This window comes from Tursiops truncatus, chromosome 2 (genome assembly GCF_011762595.2).
Source record: "Tursiops truncatus isolate mTurTru1 chromosome 2, mTurTru1.mat.Y, whole genome shotgun sequence".
Classification (NCBI taxonomy): Eukaryota; Metazoa; Chordata; class Mammalia; order Artiodactyla; family Delphinidae; genus Tursiops; species Tursiops truncatus.
In genome coordinates, this window is record NC_047035.1 from 133559422 (window position 1) to 133583518 (window position 24097).

Genomic DNA, 24097 nt, shown 5'->3' on the forward strand with positions numbered 1-24097 from the left:
GGTCACCTGAAAACCGCGATGCTTTCCTCTGCAGGGGCGCTCCTGAACTTACCCTCTGGCTGTGCTTTGGCGGGAGAGGGATAGTTTCACGCCCACCTGCCCGCTGCCTCTCCAACCCGGGTCCCCCCCCAGCCCCCGCCGGCCGCGCGAGCAGCTGCGGGCATCAGCGGTCCCGCCGGCTCCCGGTTCGCTCAGCAGCCCGGGCCGGCAGCTCCCCCGGCGGCCGCCTCTGCACCACTAGCCAACCTCCACGCCGGGCGGAGGTCATGCCCGCCTGCCCCCGGCGCCCGGGCTGCCCCCTCCTCCTGTCAGCTGAACACCCAGGAGCCGCGCTGGGGAAGGGGCCCCGCGGTGGAGTTGGCACGGGGACTCACCAGGTAGGCGCCCACCGTGCCCTGCGCCAGCATCAGGGCGCACTCGGACACGAGGAAGATCTTGATGTTGGAGAAGCAGGACACCTTCTTTTTCTTCTTCTTGTTTCTCTGCGCCTCGTCCCCCTGCAGCTCGCCGCTCCGGCCGCCGCCCGACGAGCCGCCCGGCTTCTTCCCCTGCATCCTTCCCCCGCCGCCGCCGCCGCCGCCGCCGCCGCCGCTTTCCCGCTTGCCCCGGGTGTCGGGGCCGCTGCCGGGCGGAGGTGCGCGCGGCGAGGCTGCGTGCTGTCCCCGCCCCGGGCCCGCGGCGGCCACCCCCGTCCTGCCGGGGCTAGAAAGGTGGAAGGCACGGCTCCTCGCAGCCGCCGCCGCCGCCGCCGCCGCTGCCGCCGCGCTCGCCCCCTTCCTCCTCCTTCTCCTCCTCCTCCGCCCTCCCCTCGCCTCCTCCTCCGGCTAGGGCTGTGCCAATCACAGGGGCTCCTCGCGCCGCCCGCCGCCGCCGCCTCGCCGCCGGCGGCTGCCCGCCGCTGCCCTCGCCCAGTTCCCGTCGCCCGCGGGCCGCGCCTGCCCTCGCCTCCCCTTCTTCTACCGCGAGGCCCGGGCCTCGATCGCCGCTGCGCGCCCCCGCCGCGCCGCTCCTCGCCGCCCGTGTGCCCCGGGGCAGGTGCGAGGGTACCGGCCTGGGGCGCCAAGCTCTGCCCCTTGGCCGAGGCTGGAAGCGTCCCGCTGCCCGAAGGACGCGGCAGAGGGGGAGTCCCTGCGGAGTAAGGGAGGGGGTGCCCCAGAGGGAGGAAGGCCGTACCCAGCCCCTAGATGGCGCTGCGGGGCTCGGGGCGCCGCCTCGGACACTGGGTGGTATTGCAGGAGGAACTCCGGCCGCGGAGATGGGGTGCGGAGGCGACCCTGTGGGGCGGGGACCTAGAGCTCCGGCGTCGGGGCGCTAGACCCGAGGGGAGGAGAGGTTTCTAGGAAGAGAGAGAAGACTTGAGTACCCAGGAAAGGGTTGGCGCGCTCCCTTCCCCTCCGCCCGGGTATTTCTGGGGACGGATGTTGCGCTCTGGGGCTTGGGGAGGTGCCAGAGGTCAGAGCTGCTCGAGGCTTCTACAGCCTGCTGGCCTCTGCTCCTGCTCTTCTAGGCCTCTGGGTGTGCCTAAAAGGCCCCAGACCAAAAGGAAACTTCCATTAACCCGTCGGGAGCCGTACAGAGTATCAAGTGCCCCCAGCCACGGTGTCTAGGCGGCTGCAGGGTCGCAGCGACCCCAGCAGAGGGCCTTGTGCAGCCCGCCATCTGCCTGGAGGCCATCCTCGAAATTGATGTAGCCGCGCAGTTGGAGCCAGCAAGAAGAGATTAGCCACAGGCCTGCCTTGGTCCCCACCTCTCCCCTAGCTTTGTGGCCCGGGCCACCTTCCTTGGCCTTGGCCTGAATGCCCAGGCCCCGTGGCAGCCGCTCTTTGTAATCATTACCAGGAGTTTGTGCCACAAGGCACTACCGACAGGATCTGCTAGTCCGCAGACAGCTTTCGGAAGCTCAGAGAAGCCTGGAAAGGACTGGACAAGTACCAGGAAGCACTCAGCATCTTCCACCTGGTCCAGTGGGGGCTTAACCAATCATTTGAAAAGGCTTTCCTTAATAGTCATGTTTAAGAAAATGATCCACTCTCCCAGGCGCCTGTGTACCAAGGCAGGCTTAAATCTGAAATTGAAGAGTAATTAACACTTTCATAATTTTTGCTTACTCCCAAAGAAGTTGAACGAGAACGGATAGTGTAATGGTAGGGGGTGTTGTCTTGCAATATCATCTAAATATAAACTGCTGCATCCTCCTGTGGTTCCACACATGATCTCACCTAGGCTTGGTGTCCCTTTCAGATGCTCCCCTCCCCTTGTCTGGGCTGTCTCCTATGTGAATTGGCTTCCACCACAGAGGTCTTTTTCCATTTTCCCCAATTCCTGTCATTATCGGCTATACCATTCCCCAAGAGTTTATCACCTTACTGCAGCCCCTCCCTTACTCCCTACACCCTCCCCTCACTCATAGCCAACTTTTCTATGGGATCTTTCCTCTTACGCCCTTGGTCCTCTCCATCACTCTGGCATCATGAGAGCGCCTCATCACTTTTTCCTGAGAAGACCCTTGAGGAGGGTCTGAGAAGACTCACTTTTTCCTGAGCAGCTCCCTTCCCTGCCTCCAAAACTGTGAGCTACAAAGCTGAGCTAAGACTGTTTACTTGTTTCTGAACAGTGGTCCTGTCGCTATTGAAATAGCTTCCAAAGTGCGGTATAGTCTTCGAGTTTTATTTACATACTTTGTTATAACAAGAGCTAATGTTTGTTGTGTGCTGACTCTGGCCAAGCACCGTTTGTTCTAAGTGCTTCACCCACATTTACAACTTAACCCATACAACCATCCTCTAAACTAGACACTCTTATTAGCCCTGTTTTACAAATAAGAAACCAGGCCCAAAAATGTTAACTAAACTTACCAATGTCACACATATCCAGTAAATGGCAGGGCCAGCCTTTGAAACCAAGGTGTCTGCTATCACAGCCCCAGTTCTGAACTCCCTATATATTATCTTGCTTATCACCCAGTGGTCTGTCTCTCGGGGAGGATGGCACTCATATTGTTCCTATTTTATAAATGGAGACTCAGAGATGTAGACTGACTAGCCCGGTGTCACACAGCTCAAAAGGGACAAGACTTGGATGCAATTCCAGCTCTCTTTGTCTATACTACATTGCCTCAGGTACAGACCAAAAGGGGGACAAGCTTTTTTCAGCTTCAACCATTTATTTCACGTAAAATTTAACTGTCTTTAGAGAACTCAAACACTTTTGCTGTCAGAGAGAGGATTCTGGATTAGGGTTGTAGATTCCTCCTATAATTTATGGTACACAGCCATGAAAATAATTCAGTGCCTGAAGCCTTAAGAATAATCAAAGTCGGCCTGAAGGCAACCAGGCATTAGCCTCATGACAGTCAGAAAGAAGGAATTTAACAGGTTCATTTCTCTTCCTTCCTGCTCATCCTTTGTTTACCTGTACATGAGGGTTCCAGGAATAACGAGCTGGGTTTACGAGCAGCAGGTGCTTCTGCCTGGCTCCTCTCCTATGCAGACAGAGGCAGCAGCAGAAAAATAGTAACTGTCTTCATATCTGTACAACACGTGACTGCTGATAGAGTGCTCTGATGTCCTGTGTCTCACTCAACTCTCACAACAGGGAGAGCAGATCTTATTAACCCCATTTTACTCATAAAGAAAGAGCAGCAAGTGGCTTTTTGGAGGTCACAGCTAGCTAGTGTCAGGAATTAAAACCTGCATTTTCCACCCCAAACTGGGGGAGCACCTAGGAGAAGGAGGAAGGAGATGAAGAAAGAGTTTAGGCCTCCCATGATCTGGGGTGCCCCCTCCAACCAGCCTCTGTAATGGACAGTTGATGATCATGTAATGAGCAAGGCCAACACGAGCTTAAACCCCACCCACCAACTGGGCGACCTTGAATGTTGCCTTGGAGAATTGGTTTAGCCACCATTTCTAGGCTGGAAGCTTTTTCATTCCTCTATCCCTCTAGTGGTGGATGATGGGTTTAGAACTGGTCAGTATGAATGACTGTAGAACCCTTGGGATTATTTTAGTCTCTTAACTACTTTTCTGGGCTAGGTGACTTTTCTAAGTTAGATGAAAATATTGCTAGCTGAGGCTCTGGTTCCATGAGTCCTTACTTTGCTGACTATTAGAAGTATTCCAAACATTGAGATGCTGCAATGTACTCAGGAAATCTGAAGCATAAAGAAGATTGGGTGACATGGGAAGATAAACTGGCTTTTGATCCTAAAATATTAATAAACTGTATGTGTATGCTTAGTGCTTAAGATTTGGAGAGCTTTATCTCCCTTACTTTAAAAAGGACCATCAATTCATTTCTGTAGGAGAGAAGTGTGTTAACTTCATGGACGTGGAAAAAAAAAATGACAATGTCTTCCACTGTTACTGGGCTGTGTCAGGATTTCACAGCAAGCAGCCTCAATGTAATTCCACACAAGGAGAAACTGTTGTCCAAGTAATTCACATGAACCATCTTTTGCCAGCTTCAGTTTTGTTCACAGGCAAATACAAAGTCGAAAAATAAATGCAAAGAATGATTTCTGATTGTCACTGGAGTGCAAAATAGATGCTTAGATCCTCACCCTATGGATGGATTTTTCTTTTCTTTTTCTGAAAATACACCAATCATGTATTGTGTTCAACCAAAGATAGAATTGGGGCTGGGCTAACTTCTCTGGCTTGAAACAAATATTTGGGCTGAGTTGAAGCTTATTTCCTCTTCCTCAGGGTTTTTCTCCCCCCGCCCCGCCCACCTCCACTTTCCAATTAGCCTGATCCATATGCCTTCCTACCATATAGCCTGCATTTGCTGCTTTCTATAATCTTAGTTCTATATTTTTAATTATATGTCTTAATTTGAATATATCCTAAAACTCAGCAAAGAAGTTAAAAGGGTAAACATCAATTTGGATGCAATTTAAAAAAGGATGAATCCAAAATCCAAGTGGAGAAACAGAAGAAAACAACCTAATGAAAATTGAAGAATAGGTATGAGAAAACTTGGTTTTTAGAAATGGGTTATATTTATGGAAAATGAGTTTTGAGATAAAGGAGAAGGAGTAAAACAAACATGTACCAATATTAGTGTATTTGGGTAGCTCATCATTTGCTACAGTCTATTGTTATTTATGTAAATAGAATGTGTTTATCCAAATAGACTGCTAGCTTCTTAAGGGTAGAGAGAGTATCTTACTTTAAAAATTAAGGAGTATTTGTCCTGCTCAGGGTCTAACAGGCCTCCTGCCAAGAAGCTTGGTACTTCTGATTAGGACAGGAAAACGACCCAGAAGGGGTCCAGGTTCATAGAAAACTTCCTTCCAGGCACTCTCCCCAGGGATCCACTTCTCCATCCCAGCCGCAACTGTGCACACCCTTCTTGCAGCAGGCCTCGTCCCCGTCAGCCCCTTTCACTGACATCATGCTTTTACTTTTCTCTCTCAGAAAAAGGGAAGATCCCAGCTTTGCTCCCAGTCTCTGAAAAATGCACTCCAACCTTTGTATTTTAAGGATGGGTACTGACAGCAACTGTGGGCACATGAAATTAACCAGCACTGAAAGTGTTTGGGGGGCCCCAGAGCATCTCCAGCCAAGGAAGGTGGAGACTTAGAGGTTAATATCATGTCAAGAGTTTCATGGGTTCCAAGGCTGGCAGAAAGTGGCCATAGCTGTCTGCCTTCCTGAGGGGAAGTGGGCTCCAGGCCTGTGTACCCTTGGCAGGCATGGTGCAATGCAATGCATTAACTCTCTGATTGATCTAAAAGATAAGGAATTCCTGGAGAGTATATATGAAGACAATGAAAGAAAATCCACAAGGTGCATTGTGCCACTGAACCCTAAATCAAGTGTACGGTAAGTCCCCTACATATGAACCTTCAAGTTGCGGACTTTCAAAGATGCAAATGTGCCTTCACATGTGCCTTCACATGTCCGATCACATAAGGTGTGAGTGAAATTGCCCCTCGCCTCCTATTGCTGACGATCCTTCAGCTCTATCATCTCCCACCTCCTCTCCCACCTCCAGTCAGTAACTCTTCTTGCCTATTCACTTGATGCCATCCCTGTATGCCAACTGTTGTACTGTACTACTGTACTTTTCAAGGTACTGTAGTGTAAGACTTAAAATGTTTTCTTTACTTTTTGTTTGCTTTTTGTTTGCTTGTTTGTTTTTTTATGTATTATTTGTGTGAAAAGTATTATAAACCTATTACATTACAGTACTATATAGCCGATTGTGTTAGTTGGGTACCTAGGCTACCTTTGTTGGACTTGCGAACAGATTGGACTTACGAACGCACTCTCAGAATGGAACTTGTTCATATGTATAAAGGGTTCCTGGAGAGTATATACGAAGACCATGAAAGAAAATCCACAAGGTGCAGCATGCCACTGAATCTAGAGTATGAGTAATAGAGAAATCATATACAGAGGAGAGGGGAGGAGAACCCCTGCTCAGTTTATGGCCCTCCCCGTATACCGCCTTCCAGCTCCTGCAGGCCTTCTCCTCCCCTATGGAATGACAGGTAAGGGGGTCTGAGGGTGTGACACACTGAACAAGAAGGCTGTCCAGTCTCTGTCTGCCTGTTGTGGGCTGATTGGTGCCCCGCTCCCCAAAATTTGTATGTTGAAGTCCTAACCCCCATTACCTCAAAATGTGACTGTATTTGGAGACAGGGCCATTGAAGAGGTAATTAAAGTACAGTGAAGTCATATAGGTGGGCCCAAATCCAATAGGGCTAGTGTCTTTATAAGAAGATAAGAGAAGGACACAGAAAACACAGACAGAGGGGCAGCACCTGCAGGTCAAGGAGGGAGGCCTCAGAAGAAGCCAAACCTGCTGATGCCTTGATCTCAGATCTTCCAGCTTCCAGAATTGGGAGGAAATAAATTTCTGTTGTTAAGCAACCCAGTCTGTGATATTTTGTTATGGCAGCCCTAGCAAGCTAATAAAATACCTTAACACTATCCCCAGCCCTTCACACTTACCCTGTACTGGCCATAATTAACTAAGTGTGGTTCCTTGCACTCACCATGGTTTCTCCTCCTCGAAATTTTTGCACCTGCTCTTTCCTCTGCCCTTACCTCCCCTTTCTTCAGCTGGCTTACACCTACTAGTTCCTTAAGATCTACCTAAAGTGTCACCTCCTCCAAGAAACCTTTAAATACCCTCACCCTACTGTCCTCCCAACTCCCTCACCGCCTCCCTACCACTACATCCCCTTACCACCTAGGCCAGCCTCTGCCCTAGCATTTCTCCCACTGTTGAGGACACTCACTGCACTTCTCCCTGTCTAGACTGATTAGTGTCTTTCATGTCCATATTGCTGCCCCCTGCAAGAGCCAGGACCAGAGTGGTCAGTAACTAGTATTGGGAAGAGAAAAAAATGAGCGAAAACACAAGAAAAAGTAACGCTTCCCCACCTGATGCTTCAGATTCTAGCTGAATTTGAAAAGGAAGTGGGACAGATAAGATGTGGATTCACGCAAACCAAAACTAAAGTTGTGGGATTGGAATCTGATTTTGAAGATCAGAATCAAAAATTGCAGAAAACCCAAACAAATGATATAGAATCAAGCTAGAGAAGTTTTCTCTCAATGTAGAGAAAAGAAACAAAGATTACAAAAAAGATGAGAGAAAAGATGTGTGATTTGGTAGATCAAAAGTAAAGACTTAATATATGGATAAGAAGGACCCCCTCAAGGAAGATATAACCAGAGTAAATGATGTTGCTGCAATATTGAAGAAAAATAATGGAAGAAAAATTTTCAAGCTGAAAAAAGAGGTAGAATGCACAATTTAAAATAGCGTACAATTTCCAGGCAAAATTTGCCTGAAGAAAGATGCACAGTTTGATAAAAATCTAGCAAATTTGTTTGAACATAAAGGATTTTTTTAAAAAATTCTATAAATATCCAGACAAAACATTAAAGTCACTTAACATCAAATGAAAACAGGCTGATTTGAGAATGTATCACATGACTGAATGCCAGATGAAAATGGAGCAAAGTCTAAATGGTACTAAGAGAAAATGCTTGTGACTCAAGCTGAAATGTTAATTAATTTGCAAAGAAAAGAAAAAAGACATTCTTAGTTATTCTAATCAGGAACTCAAAAAAGATACCACCCATGCACTTTTCTTGAAAAGTTTATGGAAAGACAGGTTCGAATGGAACAACATATTAATTAAAGACAAAAACTAAAGAACAGCAAAAGTGGGTTCAAAAACATTGTGACAGTCTGAGCTAAATGTATAGAATTAAGTTTTAAAAAATTCTGTAAATAGAATATTGGTACAGATGGAAAGTTTTTGTTGTTGTTGTTACTTCTTAAAATAACTAAAAATAAAACTAATAATAAATAGGTTTATAATTCCAAATGATATTGCCAAAGAATGGAGGAAAGATGGGTATGTAGGGAATTAGAAGTGTACTAAATTCCTCATCTTATAGAAGAAGGAATCAAATTATTATATTATTCATGAATTGGATAATTAGAGAACCTATGTATTCAAATGTGATTTTGAAAAACCTAATTAGAAGAATTCATAATAGAATGTATACTTGTAAAAATGGGGAAAATAAAAACCAAGAAAAATTGTACTTTGGGAAGAAAACAGAATAACACAGTGGTTCAAATCAAGGTCTTTTGAGTCAGGGAAATCTGGTTTTTGAAAGTGGTTCTAGCATTTACTAATGTTGGTCTGGAAAATTTACTCACCTGCTCAGAGCCTCTCTTTTCCTAAAACTTGAATAACATGTACTTCACAGGGTAGTTGTGGGGATTATAGGAAACCTTTGTCTAAAGAAATTAGTCCAGTGTTTAGCCTAAGCATAAATCAAAAATAAAAATGAGTTGTTGGCACCCGAGCCAGTGGGGACTGGGTCACCCTGAGCTGGGATGGTGCTGAGATGCTGACCAGGTTCCTTGCCCTGCACTCCCAGGAACTGGTCAGAAACTGGATTTCCACTGTGGGCACGTGGGGTGCGGTGGGCACTGTGGGGCTGCCGTGGTCCACCGACTGGTGGCTGATTCTGGACTGGGTGACCTACATCAAGGGTAAGTTTAAGAAGGATGATTAATTAAACTGACCCCCCCCTCCACAGGCCCCTCTGTTATCTGATGGTGCTGCCTCTTTCTATCTGCCTCTGGAACAGCCCACGCTCTCCGGATGGACCTCGAAGTTTAAAAAAAAAAAAAAAAACCAACATGTTGATTGGTGTTGCTGTGCTTTTTGTCTTCGTTATCACTTACAGTAAAGGATTGAGAACGCTTGAATCTCCCTGGTGCCCCATCTCAGGGAAGCTCTCCTACCCCTGTTTCCTGAGCCCACTCCTCAGTTGTGTCTGATCTTTTAAAAATTTTTTGATTTGGCTCCTGTTCTAGATTTCTGATCGATTGCACAAACTTGACGTTTAGAATGTTCCTTTCTTTGTAAGATGAACTTGCCTATGACCAAGTGTGAGTTTGTTTTCATGCCTGCGGCTGTTTCTCATGTCAGTGTTCAAACTCGGGTCCTCTGAACCCTGCCTGAGCAAAACCCCCAGATATCCCACTGTTTATATGATTATCCAGGATGAGTAGATGGACAGTTATAACAATAAATTTAGATGATTTAACCTCATGTATTAGAATACTAAGACTTCAGGATTGGGTTAAGAAAAAATCCAACTGTGGCCTAATCATAAGAAATATATCCAAAAGAAAGGACACAAATAGATTAAAAATAAAAGAATGAATAAAGATTTACTAGAAAAATAGAAATGAAGTAAAAATAAAGGTATTATTATAAAATCCATACAAGAATGGATACAAGGCCAAAAAATATCAAATGAGTCAATGAGTGCATAAAAATATGCAGTCTTCAATGATGATATCAAAGGAATATATATTTTATGCAGATATATAAAGCAAAGATATATAAGAAGAAATGGACAGAATACAATTATTTCATGTGAGCCTTTTATAGAAATAAGACAAAGTAGATATATTTCAAAGGATGTGTACTGTAAATAATTAAAATGTATTTAAGACAAAACCAAGGAAAACAGAAGAAAAGATTTTCTAAGGATAAGAATAGAAAATTGAACAAATTTTTTTAAAATAGAAATAGTAAAGTTGATACACAAATTCAAGAACTGCTTTTTATTTTAACACAAGAACACATGAAAAGTAAAGAGAAAAAACAAGATTTAAAAGTGAAAAGGAAAAGGAAAATTTTAATAAATATGGAAATATTATTTTAAAATACTATGTTAATAAATTTGATAAACTGAACTAAATGATTATTTGTATGGAAAATTGTACCTGACTCTCAGACTGCTAAAGATGTCTCATTGTCTGAAAATTTCACTAGTGATAACTTTCAGACTTTCACAAAGACAGATAATTTCATATTATATAATATTTCCAATATAAAAACAAAAGCTGAAAATATATAGATTCATTTTATGAAGTCAGTGTAGCACTAATATAAAACTGACAAAGATGGTACAACAAAAGAACAATAAATACTATTATGATTTTGCAATGACATGTTAAATATTCAGTGACATGATGAAAACCAAAAAATAGGCAATGTTATCTTTCTTAATGACATAAATGATTCTGAAGTTCATTCAGAGGAATAACAAGTAAAAAAAAAAGAACATATTAAAATAGGAAAACTGAGCAATTAGATTAAGGAGGCATGTCTTACAAGGAATTAAAACATATTGCAAGCAACATCAAACAAAGCAGTATGGTACTAGTTCAAGAACCGACAGATAGATTGATAGAATAGAACACTTGGCCTTGAGATAGACTCTGGTATATATTCCAGCTTAATAAATAAGCACAACAAAAATGGGAGAGTTTATGCATCAAATAGTTGAGAAAATTGATTAATTCAAATTATAGCCTCACCATGCAGCAGCCCAAAACAAAAACAACAATTAAAACAGATGGATTGGGCTTCCCTGGTGGCTCAGTGGTTGAGAGTCCGCCTGCCGATGCAGGGGACGCGGGTTCATGCCCCGGTCCGGGAAGATCCCACATGCTGCGGAGCGGCTGGGCCCGTGAGCCATGGCCGCTGACCCTGTGCGTCCGGAGCCTGTGCTCCGCAATGGGAGAGGCCACAACAGTGAGAGGCCCGCGTACCGCAAAAAACAAAACAAAACAAAACAGAGGGATTAAAGAACCATACATAGACAAAAATATAAGTCAATAATTATCAGATTTCTGGAGAGGGAAAGACATTTGAAGCATAAAAGCAATAGAAGTAATTACAAAGGAAAAGCTAAATCGACTTTACTATTACACAATTAGAACTCCTCTAAATCAAGGAACATCATTCACAACAATAAAATCACAACTTGGGAAAAGTAATTTAGCAACAGGGCAGAAGGATAATATCATTAAAACATGAAGCACTGTTACAAATCAATAAGTAAAACTCTAATACCCCAAAAGAAATGTGGGCAGAGGATCCACACAGAAATTTTAAAGCAATACAAAATCTAATAAATATTTTTAAATATTCACACTCAAGGGCTTCCCTGGTGGCACAGTGGTTGAGAGTCCGCCCGCCGATGCAGGGGACGGGTTCATGCCCCGGTCCGGGAAGATCCCATATGCCGCAGAGCGGCTGGGCCCGTGAGCCATGGCCGCTGAGCCTGCGCGTCCGGAGCCTGTGCTCCGCAACGGGAGAGGCCACAACAGTGAGAGGCCCGCGTAAAGCAAAAAAATAAAATAATAAAATAAAATATTCACACTCATAACTAATCAAATAGATACTAATTAAAATAAGATATATATTTTATTCACCCACTAAAATGGCAAAACATTTTTTAAAGAAAAATTTCTGTGGTGGTAAAAGTTTGATAGAAGTTTTCCCTAAAAAATTGCTGGCGGAAGTAAGAATTTGTACAAACTCTGTGGATAGTGATTTGGTGATATTTACCTGGGTACTCAAACTGGCTCCTTCCATTGGCTCAGTAATCCCCTTCCAATGAATGTATCCTAAGAAAATAGAGACACAAAAATAGAAGTACAATGCTTTATTTATATGTTCATTAATAGGTGACTGGCAAAATAACTTTACAATTTCAAGAAAAGACAGTATTCAGCCATTTAAAAATGATCCTTTATAAAACATTATAAGAAGAGGGAAATGCTCTCAATAAGTTAATAAGTGAGAAAAAGGATTCCAAATTATAGGTGGGATATGACCCAATTTTTGTTATACACACACACAAACACACATATGATACACATAATACACATATTCAGGACCATGTTCTGGAGTCAGAGTTAGACTACCTGAATTTGAATCACAACTTACCACCTACTAGTTTATGACCAAGGGTAATTTACTTAACCTTTCTAAGCCTCCATTTACCCATCTTTAAGACAATATAACAAAGTACTATAACCATAGTTCCTGTCCCAGCATGTTGTTAGGAATACTGGAGGAGTTATCAATGTCAAGTGCCTAGCATGGAGCCTGGCTCATAAATGGCAGATTTTACATTCATATACATTCTTAGTTACCATTTAAAAAAATAAAGATGCATTAGGATTACAATTTAAAATTTTTTTTCACTGATATTATTTTATTTATTTTTAACATCTTTATTGGAGTATAATTGCTTTACAATGGTGTGTTAGTTTCTGCTTTATTCACTGATATTTTTTAAATGTATACAGTATTATTTCTGGACCCAAATTGCCTCTTTTAATGGGAAACCTCCAGCAAATTGACATTTCTTATGCACTCTGTTCCAGCTCAAAGGCGTAAAATGAAACTTAGTTTGCTGCCAAAACCAGATTCCATCCTGCTAAGGTTATTTTGAATAAGAGATCACATATAAGTCCCTTTATGTTCTCTACTTTCTAGCTCTTATCTCTCTAAGCAAGTGTTCTCTCATTCCCTTGTCCAGAGCCCCCTTACTAAGTGTAAAGGGGAGATGGTGTCTTTGGCACAGCCCACAAGGTGGTGTGGCCCTCACTCCCCACCCAACCCATGGATGTAGCCAGAGCAAACTCTTGTAGAGTTCCACATCACTTGAACAAAGGGATCAGCAAATCTGGGTTCGCCAGTCAAGGAGGACCTCCTTGTGAAAAATGTAATAAAACCTGAATTTCTAGAAGTAAATATATTAACCAGATTGAGACAGAGAAAAAGGTGCTTCTGTCCTTTCAATGTTGTCATTAAGGAGACTATCGGGAGACCAAATGTTTCTTCCTGTACTAAAATGTGTTGGAAGTCAATGGCTGAAAATTGCAAGGACAGATACAGAACTGGTGGCAGAGGAATTATGGACAAAGGGAAATGTGGTGTCCTCCAAAACTGAATTTCAAACAGAGAAAAGTCTTCGAGACAAGTGAAGCCAAGCCTTTCTTCGAATAGCAGAAAATCAACATGCCACCATCCAGAACAATTACTCCTCAGGGGCAAGAAACACCTAGGTACATTTCCCAGCAGCTGAAAAGTCATCTGGGATGAGATTGGAAATCAGTGTGATAAGGGCCATGAGGTACAAAGAACAAATGTTCAGAGTCCTCGAATGTCAGTGTGACACAAAGACAAGCACAAAAGCCAATACCATGGCTGGAACTATGAAAAAAGCAAGGTTCAAGATGAGGTCATTTGTTGCAGCAATACATTGGAAAGTCTTAAAGGTTGTCGATAAAACCTCATGATGTGAGTAAAATACAGTGACTTAATTATGTTAATAATATTAGAAAAAAAATCAATGTGAACTCAGGATGTTAAAAAGCAACATTTTTCCTGCTAGAAGTGTCTCAACAGCGGTATCAGTTTGTTCACTGCCTATTCTCACATGAACTCCTAAATGCCCAGATTTGGATTGCTAATACTTCACTGGATGAAACTAGCACTCCTGGTGTGCGCGTGCACGCACACACACACACACACACACACACAAACAGTAGAATGAACCTGGAATACCATATGTTACCAGAAAGCAGAGATGCAAGGGACAGTGCTGAAAAGACAAAAGAGCTAGCTTAGAGGTCTCCCAGTGGCCAAATTGAAATTTGAGCATCAAAAAGGGTATAATAATTGTGATTATTTGAAATATGATGAATTTGTGCAAGGCCATAATTTCATAATGATATTAAGAAAAAAGTTCATATAAAATATACGAAAGGAAATTAGGATGAGCATAGAAGTTTGACTATAAAGGGACCTGTTTAATTTTTTATTAATTTTAATGAAAGGTTAACATAAGTTGGTATTTTATTCCTTCTATTAACTCTGTTTGCTTTTAGCACAGAGACATGAAATTAATGTCTATCTATGTAAGAAAGAGAAATATAGGGAACTGTGAGTTACCAAATCACCTTGGGAAAATATACAGAAACAACAGGAGGAGGGACTTATTGGCACCAGTGCTCACACACAGTAACTATGCAGAACGGAGCTTCAAATTGTGTTCCAAGATAACTCGAAAAGGCCAAGTGTCTTAAAAAGGAGCGCTCATCACATAGCCTTAATTCTACCTTTCCTGGGAGATGAAACCTCTAGATGGCTCCATGAATTATAATGAGACACTAGTACGGCACCCATACATTTTAAATAATGCCAAGAGACTAGGTTATCACAATGACAGGACAATGAGCTATGTCATGCTGGCCAAGAAAGATTTCAACATTTAATGGGAAAATTCCAGGCTACTAAAAACTAAAATCTGCAAGAAAAGTATGAATCTAATTTTTTTCTTAATTGAAGTAAAAAGAGATTCTCTCAAAATGAAAGTTTCAGCCTGATGTCCATGGCTTCGGTTTGAATAGCCTTCGCAAAAAAACCTGGGTTTATGCCATAACCAGAGTCAGTTGGTTAACTGGATCCTGTAACCTTGGCTGTCTGAACTGATATTCATTTTCTCTTCGGTTTGGGTAACAATACTATAACCTTAGGAAGGTTTTTAATTAAGAACTGTTATAATTTTAGGAAGTATAGAAGTGCTATTAAAATAATAAAGAAATATAGAGAAGAAACAAGTGGTTACCAGTGGGGAGCGAGATGAGGGGAGGGGCAAGATAGGAGTTAGGATTAAGATAGTTTGTACATACAAACTACTATGTCTAAAATAAATAAGCTACAAGGATATATTGTGCGGCACAGTGAATATAGCCAATACTTTGTAATAACTTTAAATAGAGTATGATCTACAAAGATAGGGAATCACTATGTTGTAACCATGAAACTAATATTGTAAATCAACTATAATTAAATAAAATAAAACAAAATAGGGAATGAAACAAGATGCATTCTAGGAATAGGTTTAGGTATAAGTATAGTAACATTTTTGGTAATAATACTATTTTGTTTGAAATGCTCAAAAAAATGTCAACTGAAACAGGGAGTGAAAATGTTCTCTAAAAAAATGACATGTCAAGGATTTTTTAATGAACCTTTCAGCGTTAGTTTCTATTGCAGTTCAGGGAGCAGAGGCCAGATCATAACGGGTTGAGGAGTAAATAAAATAGGATTGGGACTAGGGTAAGGCAAGTGAGGCGTTTGCCCTGGGAGCAAAATATAAGGGCGGGGGGGGCGCCAAAACACTAAGTAATCAAGGTTAATAATATTTTAAGGCAGTATTTTAAAACACTCAAAATTAATGCAAAAAATTTTACTATGAGCAAAATTGCAGTATTTCAAATACTGACAGGGTGGAAAAGAAGAGAAATGTGGACAGTAGGTACATACAATTTGTTCTTTTTCTGAAGCTGTCTGTGTGCAAAAAGGAGAGAGGTTTTGCTCCAAGGGAACCCAGAGTCCAAAGAGGTGTTGGCTTGGGGGTTGGCTTAAAATGCAAGAACCTTGAGCGTTTTTATATGCTGAGGAGGGGGTCTAATCCGTTCCCTTCCTCCTTGGGCTGTGTAATTACAGGGAGGCATAGGAATTTGGACATTCTGGATAGAGGCACAGGGCAAACCAATTCTCCCCACGTGTGTGGTATTGGGCTGTGGGGGGAGGGAAGGGCTGTCATGGGGGAGCGGGTGTCCTACCTCAAAATAGCAAGCAATTCTGTCCTCCTGGGTCACGCACAGATTTTCTTATCCTTTGTTCCAGGCTGTGGCAATGAGATGAGCTCCTCCAGATAACCTCACCTACCCACCTCCACTTTTTCCCCGCCTTATTAAGCTAACTACCAAGAATTTCTGCCTCAGGCTCACTTTTCTTTTCTCTTGGCTCCTTTTATTTTGCCAGGATAGCACTGGGGGGTGGAATGGGGAGGAACCCTACACCTTGTTATTGAAAGTGTATTCTGGGGGCCAGCAGCATGGGCACCACCTGGGAGCTTGCTAGAAATGCAGACACTCAGGCTCTGCCTAATTGAGAAACACCACTTCTACCTCTGGTCTCAGACTTGCTGTGCATTAGAGACACCTGGGGATCTTCAACAAATGCTAACACCTTCTTCTCTCTCTCTCTCTCACACACACACACACACACACACACACACACACACACACACACACACACACACACACACACACACCATGCCCCCAGCATGGCCTGGGTGTCAGAAGTTTAATAAACTCCTTTGTGGTTCTAACGTGTAGCAATGCAGCAAAGCTTGAGAACAACTGCTCGACACCTCCTGCGGCTCCACCTTCTAAGCCCCTTTCCCAGAGTTTGTGCCACTTCCAGGCAGCCAGAGGAGGGCAGAGGAAAAAGGAAAGAATTACTTCTGCCTTTGACTCAGGATCATAGGTGGGCAATATCGGATGATTTTCCTTCAAGGGTCCTGTGCCTTAAGCTTGTCCACAGGGAAGTCCATCAGTTATCTGGCGAGTATATTAGTGGCAGGTTCTGCGTTGTCTGTAGTGCTGGGTTCCAGGAGCCCAGCCCGTGCAGGAAGGAGTGAGTACTCACCTGTTAGCATTTCCCTTTGAAATTCAGATGATCCCTCCAGGTTAGAAGAGCCCCTGTGTACCAGGCCACAACTCTTTACCTTTTATTTTCAAACTTCAAAGTTTAGTTTTGAAATAAACGGTTTATTTCTCCACATAAACCTACAGTTTTTCAGGTGAAAGGGACAGATTTAAGCTTAATCAACTGTTTTGGAACATAAAGTCAATAAATGGTGTCAGCTAGTTGGCTCTTTGAGTGCTTCAGAGCGGCAACAGCTGAATATTTGCCTTATTTATTTATTTTTTTTCGGTACGCGGGTCTCTCACTGTTGTGGCCTCTCCCGTGGCGGAGCACAGGCTCCAGACGCGCAGGCCCAGCGGCCATGGCCCACAGGTCCAGCCGCTCCTCGGCATGTGGGATCTTCCCAGACTGGGGCACGAACCCGTGTCCCCTGCACCGGCAGGCAGACTCCCAACAACTGCGCCACCAGGGAAGCCCTGCCTTATTTTTGATCTTTGTGGTAATACAGTTGCTTTGTTTCACTAAGCCTGAAATTAACAGTTGAAGTCAGGATTTAACTACTTTGAAGCTTCCTTTTTGTTTTTATCAAACCAAATGCAATTATTTGATCTAATAATCAATAATATAAACCTTAAAATAAAAAGGAAGATTAGAAGGGTGGAAGAGAAGTGAAAAAGGAAGATTCAGATACCGAACACAACAAACAGCTTCAACAAGAGGTTTGGGGAACAGAATATGCTAGTATGTAGAACAGCACTGAGCATCTAGTAGGATTTTTTTTTTTAATTTAAAGATAGAATTTATTCTCTGATGGTTTACTCATGAAAACTGCACATAGTACAGTTTGTGAAACACTGCAAATATGAGAACTCAAACTGCTAGGTAAAGAAGTAGGGTGACATCCTGAAGGTCACCATGGAATTTGTGTTTATACACTAATAATTTTTATTTCCTGAATACAGACTGATTTACAATGAAAGTTTTGCTAACTTTGGAAATAAACTCATTAACCGTTTACATGACCTCTTACACCTATGTAGCTTTATTTTACAGTTGCAAGGGTTCCTGTTACCAACGAACTTTAATTTGCATAAATAATAAAATGAAAAAAAGTACACAATTATTGTTTGAATAAATGATCCATTGATCTCTCATCACTGCTCTTTATCAGAGCCGAAGCTCTTCTCTGAATGAAACAATCACAGTAGCACGAAGTGGGGAAGAGCGGGTGGGGAGATTTCTTCTCTGGGACTAGAATGATCAACCTAGGGTCCAGATGAGATAAAATTAGGGTCACAGCTGGTGAGAAGTTCCCCACCTCTTCCACTCAACATAGGATTTGGCTGCAGGTGGGGGGACTGCCATCTCAACTCTCATTCCTGGGGACCACCTCTCCTATTTCTATTTGAGAATGACAGACGAGTGACAAAGAAGCAGCTCACCACAACTCTCTCAACTCCTTGAATAGAATGTGCCCCTGCTCCCAGGGAAAGACCTGCCTGCAAAGGAACTTCCATGAGCTCTACCTTCTAGCCTAGCAAATGTAAGCTGACATTTATATCTGCTTGTCACACAACCCAGATAGAGATGAGGGAAAATGCTGAACACCCTCCTAGGAATTCATGTGAGTGTTTTGGTCACTTAAGGGCAGAGCACTCGCTTGAAAAAAGAATCATGCCTTTCATCTGATGAGCTATACTGTAACTAGGCACTTCTCCAATGTAGTAAATCATTGGCTTCTATCAAGAAGCTCTTATAGCAGAACTCTGAAGATAAAGTAGGCTCTTTTTGTCTAATCTTACAACAAACTGGAATTGCAAATCCAGTTTTGAGATAGCCCAGTAAAAGCAGAGATATCCTCAGGTCCTGTTTGCTGTAGAGTCACACATGTGAAAAAATAGGAATTGTGCTTTTGACCATCACTTTCATGAAGTCCCAGGAAGCACCTTTGGAGGAGTGTTGGGATGAGTATGGGCTTTTGCACCAAAGTAAAGAATATGCGCTGAGAGGAAGGGCACCCTCCGTATGCCAGATGGAAACCATCTTTCCATGATCCTGTTACAAATCATCCTTTATTCCCCGATGTCACAGGATGTTCCCCCTATCCGGAATGCTCGGCCCCTGGAGATGAGCCTATTCTAAAAAGGCAGTAAGAAGGAATGGTTTTAATACCTCTCCATCCAAAAGGCATATGTAATGGCACTAATTTATCTTGTTAGAGATTCACATGTCAATTCACAGGACATTTAACACAGCAACGGGGCACAAAATCAACTTCAGATTGAGGAAATCGTGGGTGATAATTATAATCAGAGAGCATAACCCTACTTTCACAGATATGATTTTTAACGTAATTATAATCCAGCATCCATCGTATTTCTATTTCAGATTTCAAGAGAAACTGATTCATTGAAATGACATTCTTTTCCTTTGGATATAAACACTTTGGAGATACCACATTCAAGGAATTTAAAACTAACTCTGGCATCCCTATCTAAGAGGACTTTGCACAGGCTGGTCCCCTGTCTGGAATGCTCCGCTCCTGGGTCATTTGTCCCATCTTCCAGGCCTCAGTTTTTGTTATGGGCTGAATTATGTGCCCCCAAAATTCACATGTGGAAATCCTAGCCCACAGGACTTCAGAATCTGACTGTATTTGGAGACAGGTTCTTTAAAGAGGTAATTAGTTTAAATGAGGTCGTTGGGGTAGGCTGTAATTCAATAGCACTGATGCCCTTACAAGAATAGGGGATTAGGACACAGATGCACACAAAGGGAAGACAATGTGAAGACACATGGAGAAGACGACCATCTACAAGACAAGGAAAAATGACTTCAGAAGAAATCAACCTTGCTGACACCTCATCTTGGATTTCCAGATTCCAGAACTGTGAGAAAATAAATTTCTGCGTTTTAAGCCACCCAATCTGTGCTATTTGTTATTGCAGCCCTAGCAAACTCATACAGTTTACATATCCCTTATTCATAGGGCCTTCACTATAAATTAGGTCACTCTCTTATGCTTCCTTGTGCCACTTTTGACTGCTATTTCAAAATTCTTATCACAGTCTATAACCCCTGTATTTTATAGAGCCAAAGAAGCCATTGATGGTAAAATGCACAATTATTGTATGTACCTCTGAGGAAGTCGGAAAAAAAAGAACTCAAGGTAGAGAATTTAGCATGGGACTCCACACGCAAAGCTGGCCCACCAGTATAAGGGCACATCAGAAACAACAACAGAAAGGGACAGCAAGGAAACTCAACCCTAGCCCTGGTGGGAAAAGGAAGAAAACTCTCTCCTGGCAATTTGAACCAGGAGGTGATCATCACGCAGGTCTCTGGTCTGAAGTCCAACTGCGAGTTGGTCCAGAAAGCTCAAGCAGAGAATGTAGTTTAAAAGAGGTTTCATGTGGGGTTTCCCTGGTGGCGCAGTGGTTGAGAGTCCACCTGCCGATGCAGGGGACACGGGTTCGTGCCCCGGTCCGGGAGGATCCCACATGCCGCGGAGCAGCTAGGCCCGTGAGCCATGGCCGCTGAGCCTGCGTGTCCAGAGCCTGTGCTCCGCAACGGGAGAGGCCACAACAGTGAGAGGCTTGCGTACCGCAAAAAAAAAAAAGAGGTTTCATGTTGGGAGTAGCTCTGGGTGAAAGAAACAAATGGAAATACTCTCTTGAGGAACTTGGCTCCCTTCCAGGTCATCTCGATGGTAAGACACATTAATGGTACAGTGAGAGTTTATATTGGATATGCTGATATGGTTAAAAGAAAATAGTCGCATCTTAAATGCGATGGAAATTCCCTGGCAATCTAGTGGTTAGGGCTCCATGCTTCCACTGCAGGGGGCACGGGTTTGATCCCTGATTGGGAGAGCTAAGATCCCACAAGCCATGCAGTGTGGCCAAAACTTAAAAATAAATAAATAAACAAATAAAAGAACAGGGGTTAACAAACTATGGTCCATGGGCCACATCTAGCCCTTACTCTAAAATGAAGGAAAGAAATAAAGAAATAAAGAAAGGAAGGAAGGAAGGAAGAAAGAGGGAAAGAAAGAAAGAAAATGAGATATGGTATGATTTGATCGCATGGATATTTGCTTAGTGTCTGAGGTTCATAGATCATATTGGCATCTGTTTGCTCCCACCTTTAGCTCCTTTTCCCAGTAGTGCTGGTATAGAGTGGGCATCCGATAAAGAGGAATAAAATGAATGAGTGAAACAAGATCTTCTTGAGCTTCACCCACTGAAGTCTTGGCTTTAAAAAAAAAATCTAATTCTATTTCCATTTACTTATGTGTGTTGAAGCAGTTTTTAATGCAGTGGAAAGAACATTGGACCTGGAAATCAGGACAGACTTTTTCATTCAGACTGTTGGGTAATAGTAGTGAAATGAAACCCAATCGATTTGACTAATTTCATGTCTGCTCTTGTCAGTATTGTCCAATGATGCCTAAAATGAGTGGGAGGTGTGCACCTTCCCCTCAAAACATAGTTAGTTAGTTCAGCTGCGCTTCAATTTTAAAAGCATCTGAAAGGTTTGTTTGCTCTACATGACGAGAGAATGAGGGCATGTTGGCACCGAGTGGCAGAGTCATACAAGTCTGTGTGTGTACGGTCAATACATCATCTTTATTGACAGACAAAGAAAACCACCATTTGCAGAGCATGTACCAAGTGGTGGTTACTGGGTTAGTGGCCTTCATTTCATTTCCATGACAAACCCATGAGGTAGTTATTTTCACTCTCATGCCAAACAGAGGGGCTGGCACAGTTCACTTGCTCAATGTTTCCAGGCTCTGATTCAGGGCTGCCTGACTCCAAGGGCTGGGCTTTCACTCTCTCACCACGCTACCTCTGGAAGCAAGGGTCTCTGGTGGTGGCTTTTGAGCTGGGTTTACATTTGACATGTGGTAGGGGGCTACCTCAGGGTCTTTCGGAAGATGCCACAGACATGGGTGAAGCTAAAAGCTTCGAAATAAAAGTGTCCTCTTCAAACAGGAGCTGCATGATGTTGTAGATTATGGACATTTTTGTAAGGTAACAATGGCAGCTTTTGCCCAATGATTGGGTTTGCAAAACACACCAACACTAGGTTACTGATTTATCATTACTCGTTCAGGGTTAGTCATTTGACTATGAGTTCAGGGATTTTGATCTTCAGGAGCCTGTAAGCTTCCTCTGAGCTCCTGCTCTGCCATCTATGATAAAAGCCAATGCTGGACACTTATTGAGTGCTGACTACAGCTGGGTCTATGCTGAACCCTTCACACTCATAGGCTTTCTGTTTATTCCTTACAACTGTCCTGTGAGGTAGGTATTTTTGTCCCCATTTGCACATGTGGACATTGGAACTTAGAGAAGTGAGAAAATTTGCTTCAGTACACATAGTAAGTGTAAAACTGTGGTTTGGACTCAAATCCATGTTGATCACAAGGGTGAGTTCTCAGAACCACTATGCTCTACTGCCTTTGTTTGTTTGTTTGTTTTTTGCCGTACGCCGGCCTCTCACCGTTGGGGCCTCTCCCGTTGCGGAGCACAGGCTCCGGATGCGCAGGCTCAGTGGCCATGGCCCACGGGCCCAGCCGCTCCGCGGCATGTGGGATCCTCCCGGACCGGGGCACAAACCCGCGTCCCCTGCATCGGCAGGTGGACTCTCAACTACTGCACCACCAGGGAAGCCCTCTACTGCCTTTTATGCATCTGTTTTTTTCCAATTGTTTACTTCACTGAGTTTCTCATTGGACATTGAGGCACCTGAGGGCAGAACTGACTCTTATCTTTGGACACTTGGAACCTAAGTCAGTGCCTGACACATGGTAGGCACTGAAGAGACATTGAAAGGAAGGAATGGATGGGTGGAGGGAAGAGGTGGGGCTAAATATTAATATTTCACGCCTATCCTGGTCTTTTCTATATGTAAACATAAATCTTTCTCTCTATATATTTAATATAAAAGCATCGTAATATACATACTATTTCTTATTTGTAGTGTAGAGTGAGTTTCTTTCTATGTCATTAAATAGTCTTCTAAAAATTATTTTGACATTCAAACAAATAATATTGTTCCCTGTTTCCCTCTTTTCCCACCAGAAAAGTAAGCTGCTCATTGGGAAAATATCAAAATGCATTACCTTGAGATTCTCTTATGGGCTATACAAGCTTCTAGAAATCTATTCAAAACTTAATTTTCACAAAAAATTAGCCACCTTAAAGGTAGGACTAGATACAGTTATAAGAACAAAGGTTGATAAGGTTATTTCCAAATTTAAATACCTCATCACAGAGCCACAGCATTTTATGAAATGAAGCAAAAAGCTCCAAAACAGCACAGAATGAAACTCTCAAGCTCCACATAAATTACATTAGTACTGCAGATTTTTATGTTTTGAAAGGAAAAAGTAAGTTACCACAAAGACACTGTGTATTTAGACATGAACATGTCTGGTTGGTGTTCTCAGCATGTTGATTGTTGATTGGATTTGGTAGGTTAATCTCTTTCAACCTTGTTTTCAACAATTCAACATTCTTCCATCAAGGCTTAGTGAGGGGCCAGGAATGCAATACAGGGACTTGGAGCCTTAGAATTTAATCCCCAGGGTGTGCTATGTTTGGAGAATTCACGTAGAGTCTTGTGGACCTTGCCTAAGTCTGGGCATTTGGTTTCTGTGGTTCTGAACCAGCCTGAGGCCTCGCCAACAATACTAGAGATTTGACTTGCATGGAACCATCTCGAGAGAGGAAGGCTCTGTTAAGAGAGATAGTGGCCGACTCCTATTTTCCCTCTGCAGGTCCTGTCCATCCTCCCCCCTCTAGAAGCAGACCTGAGTCTTCCCATCCTAACCAGCTGAACTTGTTCTCATGCTTTCTTACAGGAGCAGATGGCATCTCCATGGGAGCTTTGGCACATTCTGGCCCAGTTGTTGGAGTTCTAAGGAGAGGTATGGGAAGAACAAGTCTCTAGCTGATAGAACAGCAGGTGCAAAAACACATGTCAGTGTGGCTGGACCCTAAGTCCACAGGACTGCTCTAGACTCCCCTGTGAGCCTCAGGTCCTAGAGTCACAGGATGCCAGAGTCTACTTTCATCATCTTGCTAAGCCTTGGATTACTTATCTGTAAAACAAGGATAAAAAATACACTTTATAGAATAGCTGTGAGAATTAAATGAGAAAATATGTGTAAAGTGAATAACATAATACCAGTGATGTAACTAGGGTCTTATCATTCAGTGAATCAAC

General features: G+C 43.0%; 1 protein-coding gene and 1 pseudogene across 2 annotated transcripts in view; one reads left to right on the top strand and one right to left on the bottom strand.

The window, feature by feature from the left end:
- SLCO3A1 (solute carrier organic anion transporter family member 3A1) overlaps positions 1-1113 on the bottom strand; it is a 318155-nt gene extending 317042 nt beyond the window's left edge. Inside the window, exon 1 of one of the 2 annotated variants that reach the window (XM_019945795.3) lies at positions 375-1113. In XM_019945795.3, coding sequence (XP_019801354.2) covers positions 375-554 — 180 coding nt within the window. In that variant the 5' untranslated portion in view covers positions 555-1113. The remainder of the gene's footprint in view (positions 1-374) is intronic. The other variant, XM_019945794.3, reaches the window with a different exon arrangement.
- Positions 1114-8231: 7118 nt separating this feature from the next.
- LOC117311234 (cytochrome b-c1 complex subunit 10 pseudogene) lies at positions 8232-9056 on the top strand (annotated as a pseudogene).
- Positions 9057-24097: the final 15041 nt, after the last annotated feature.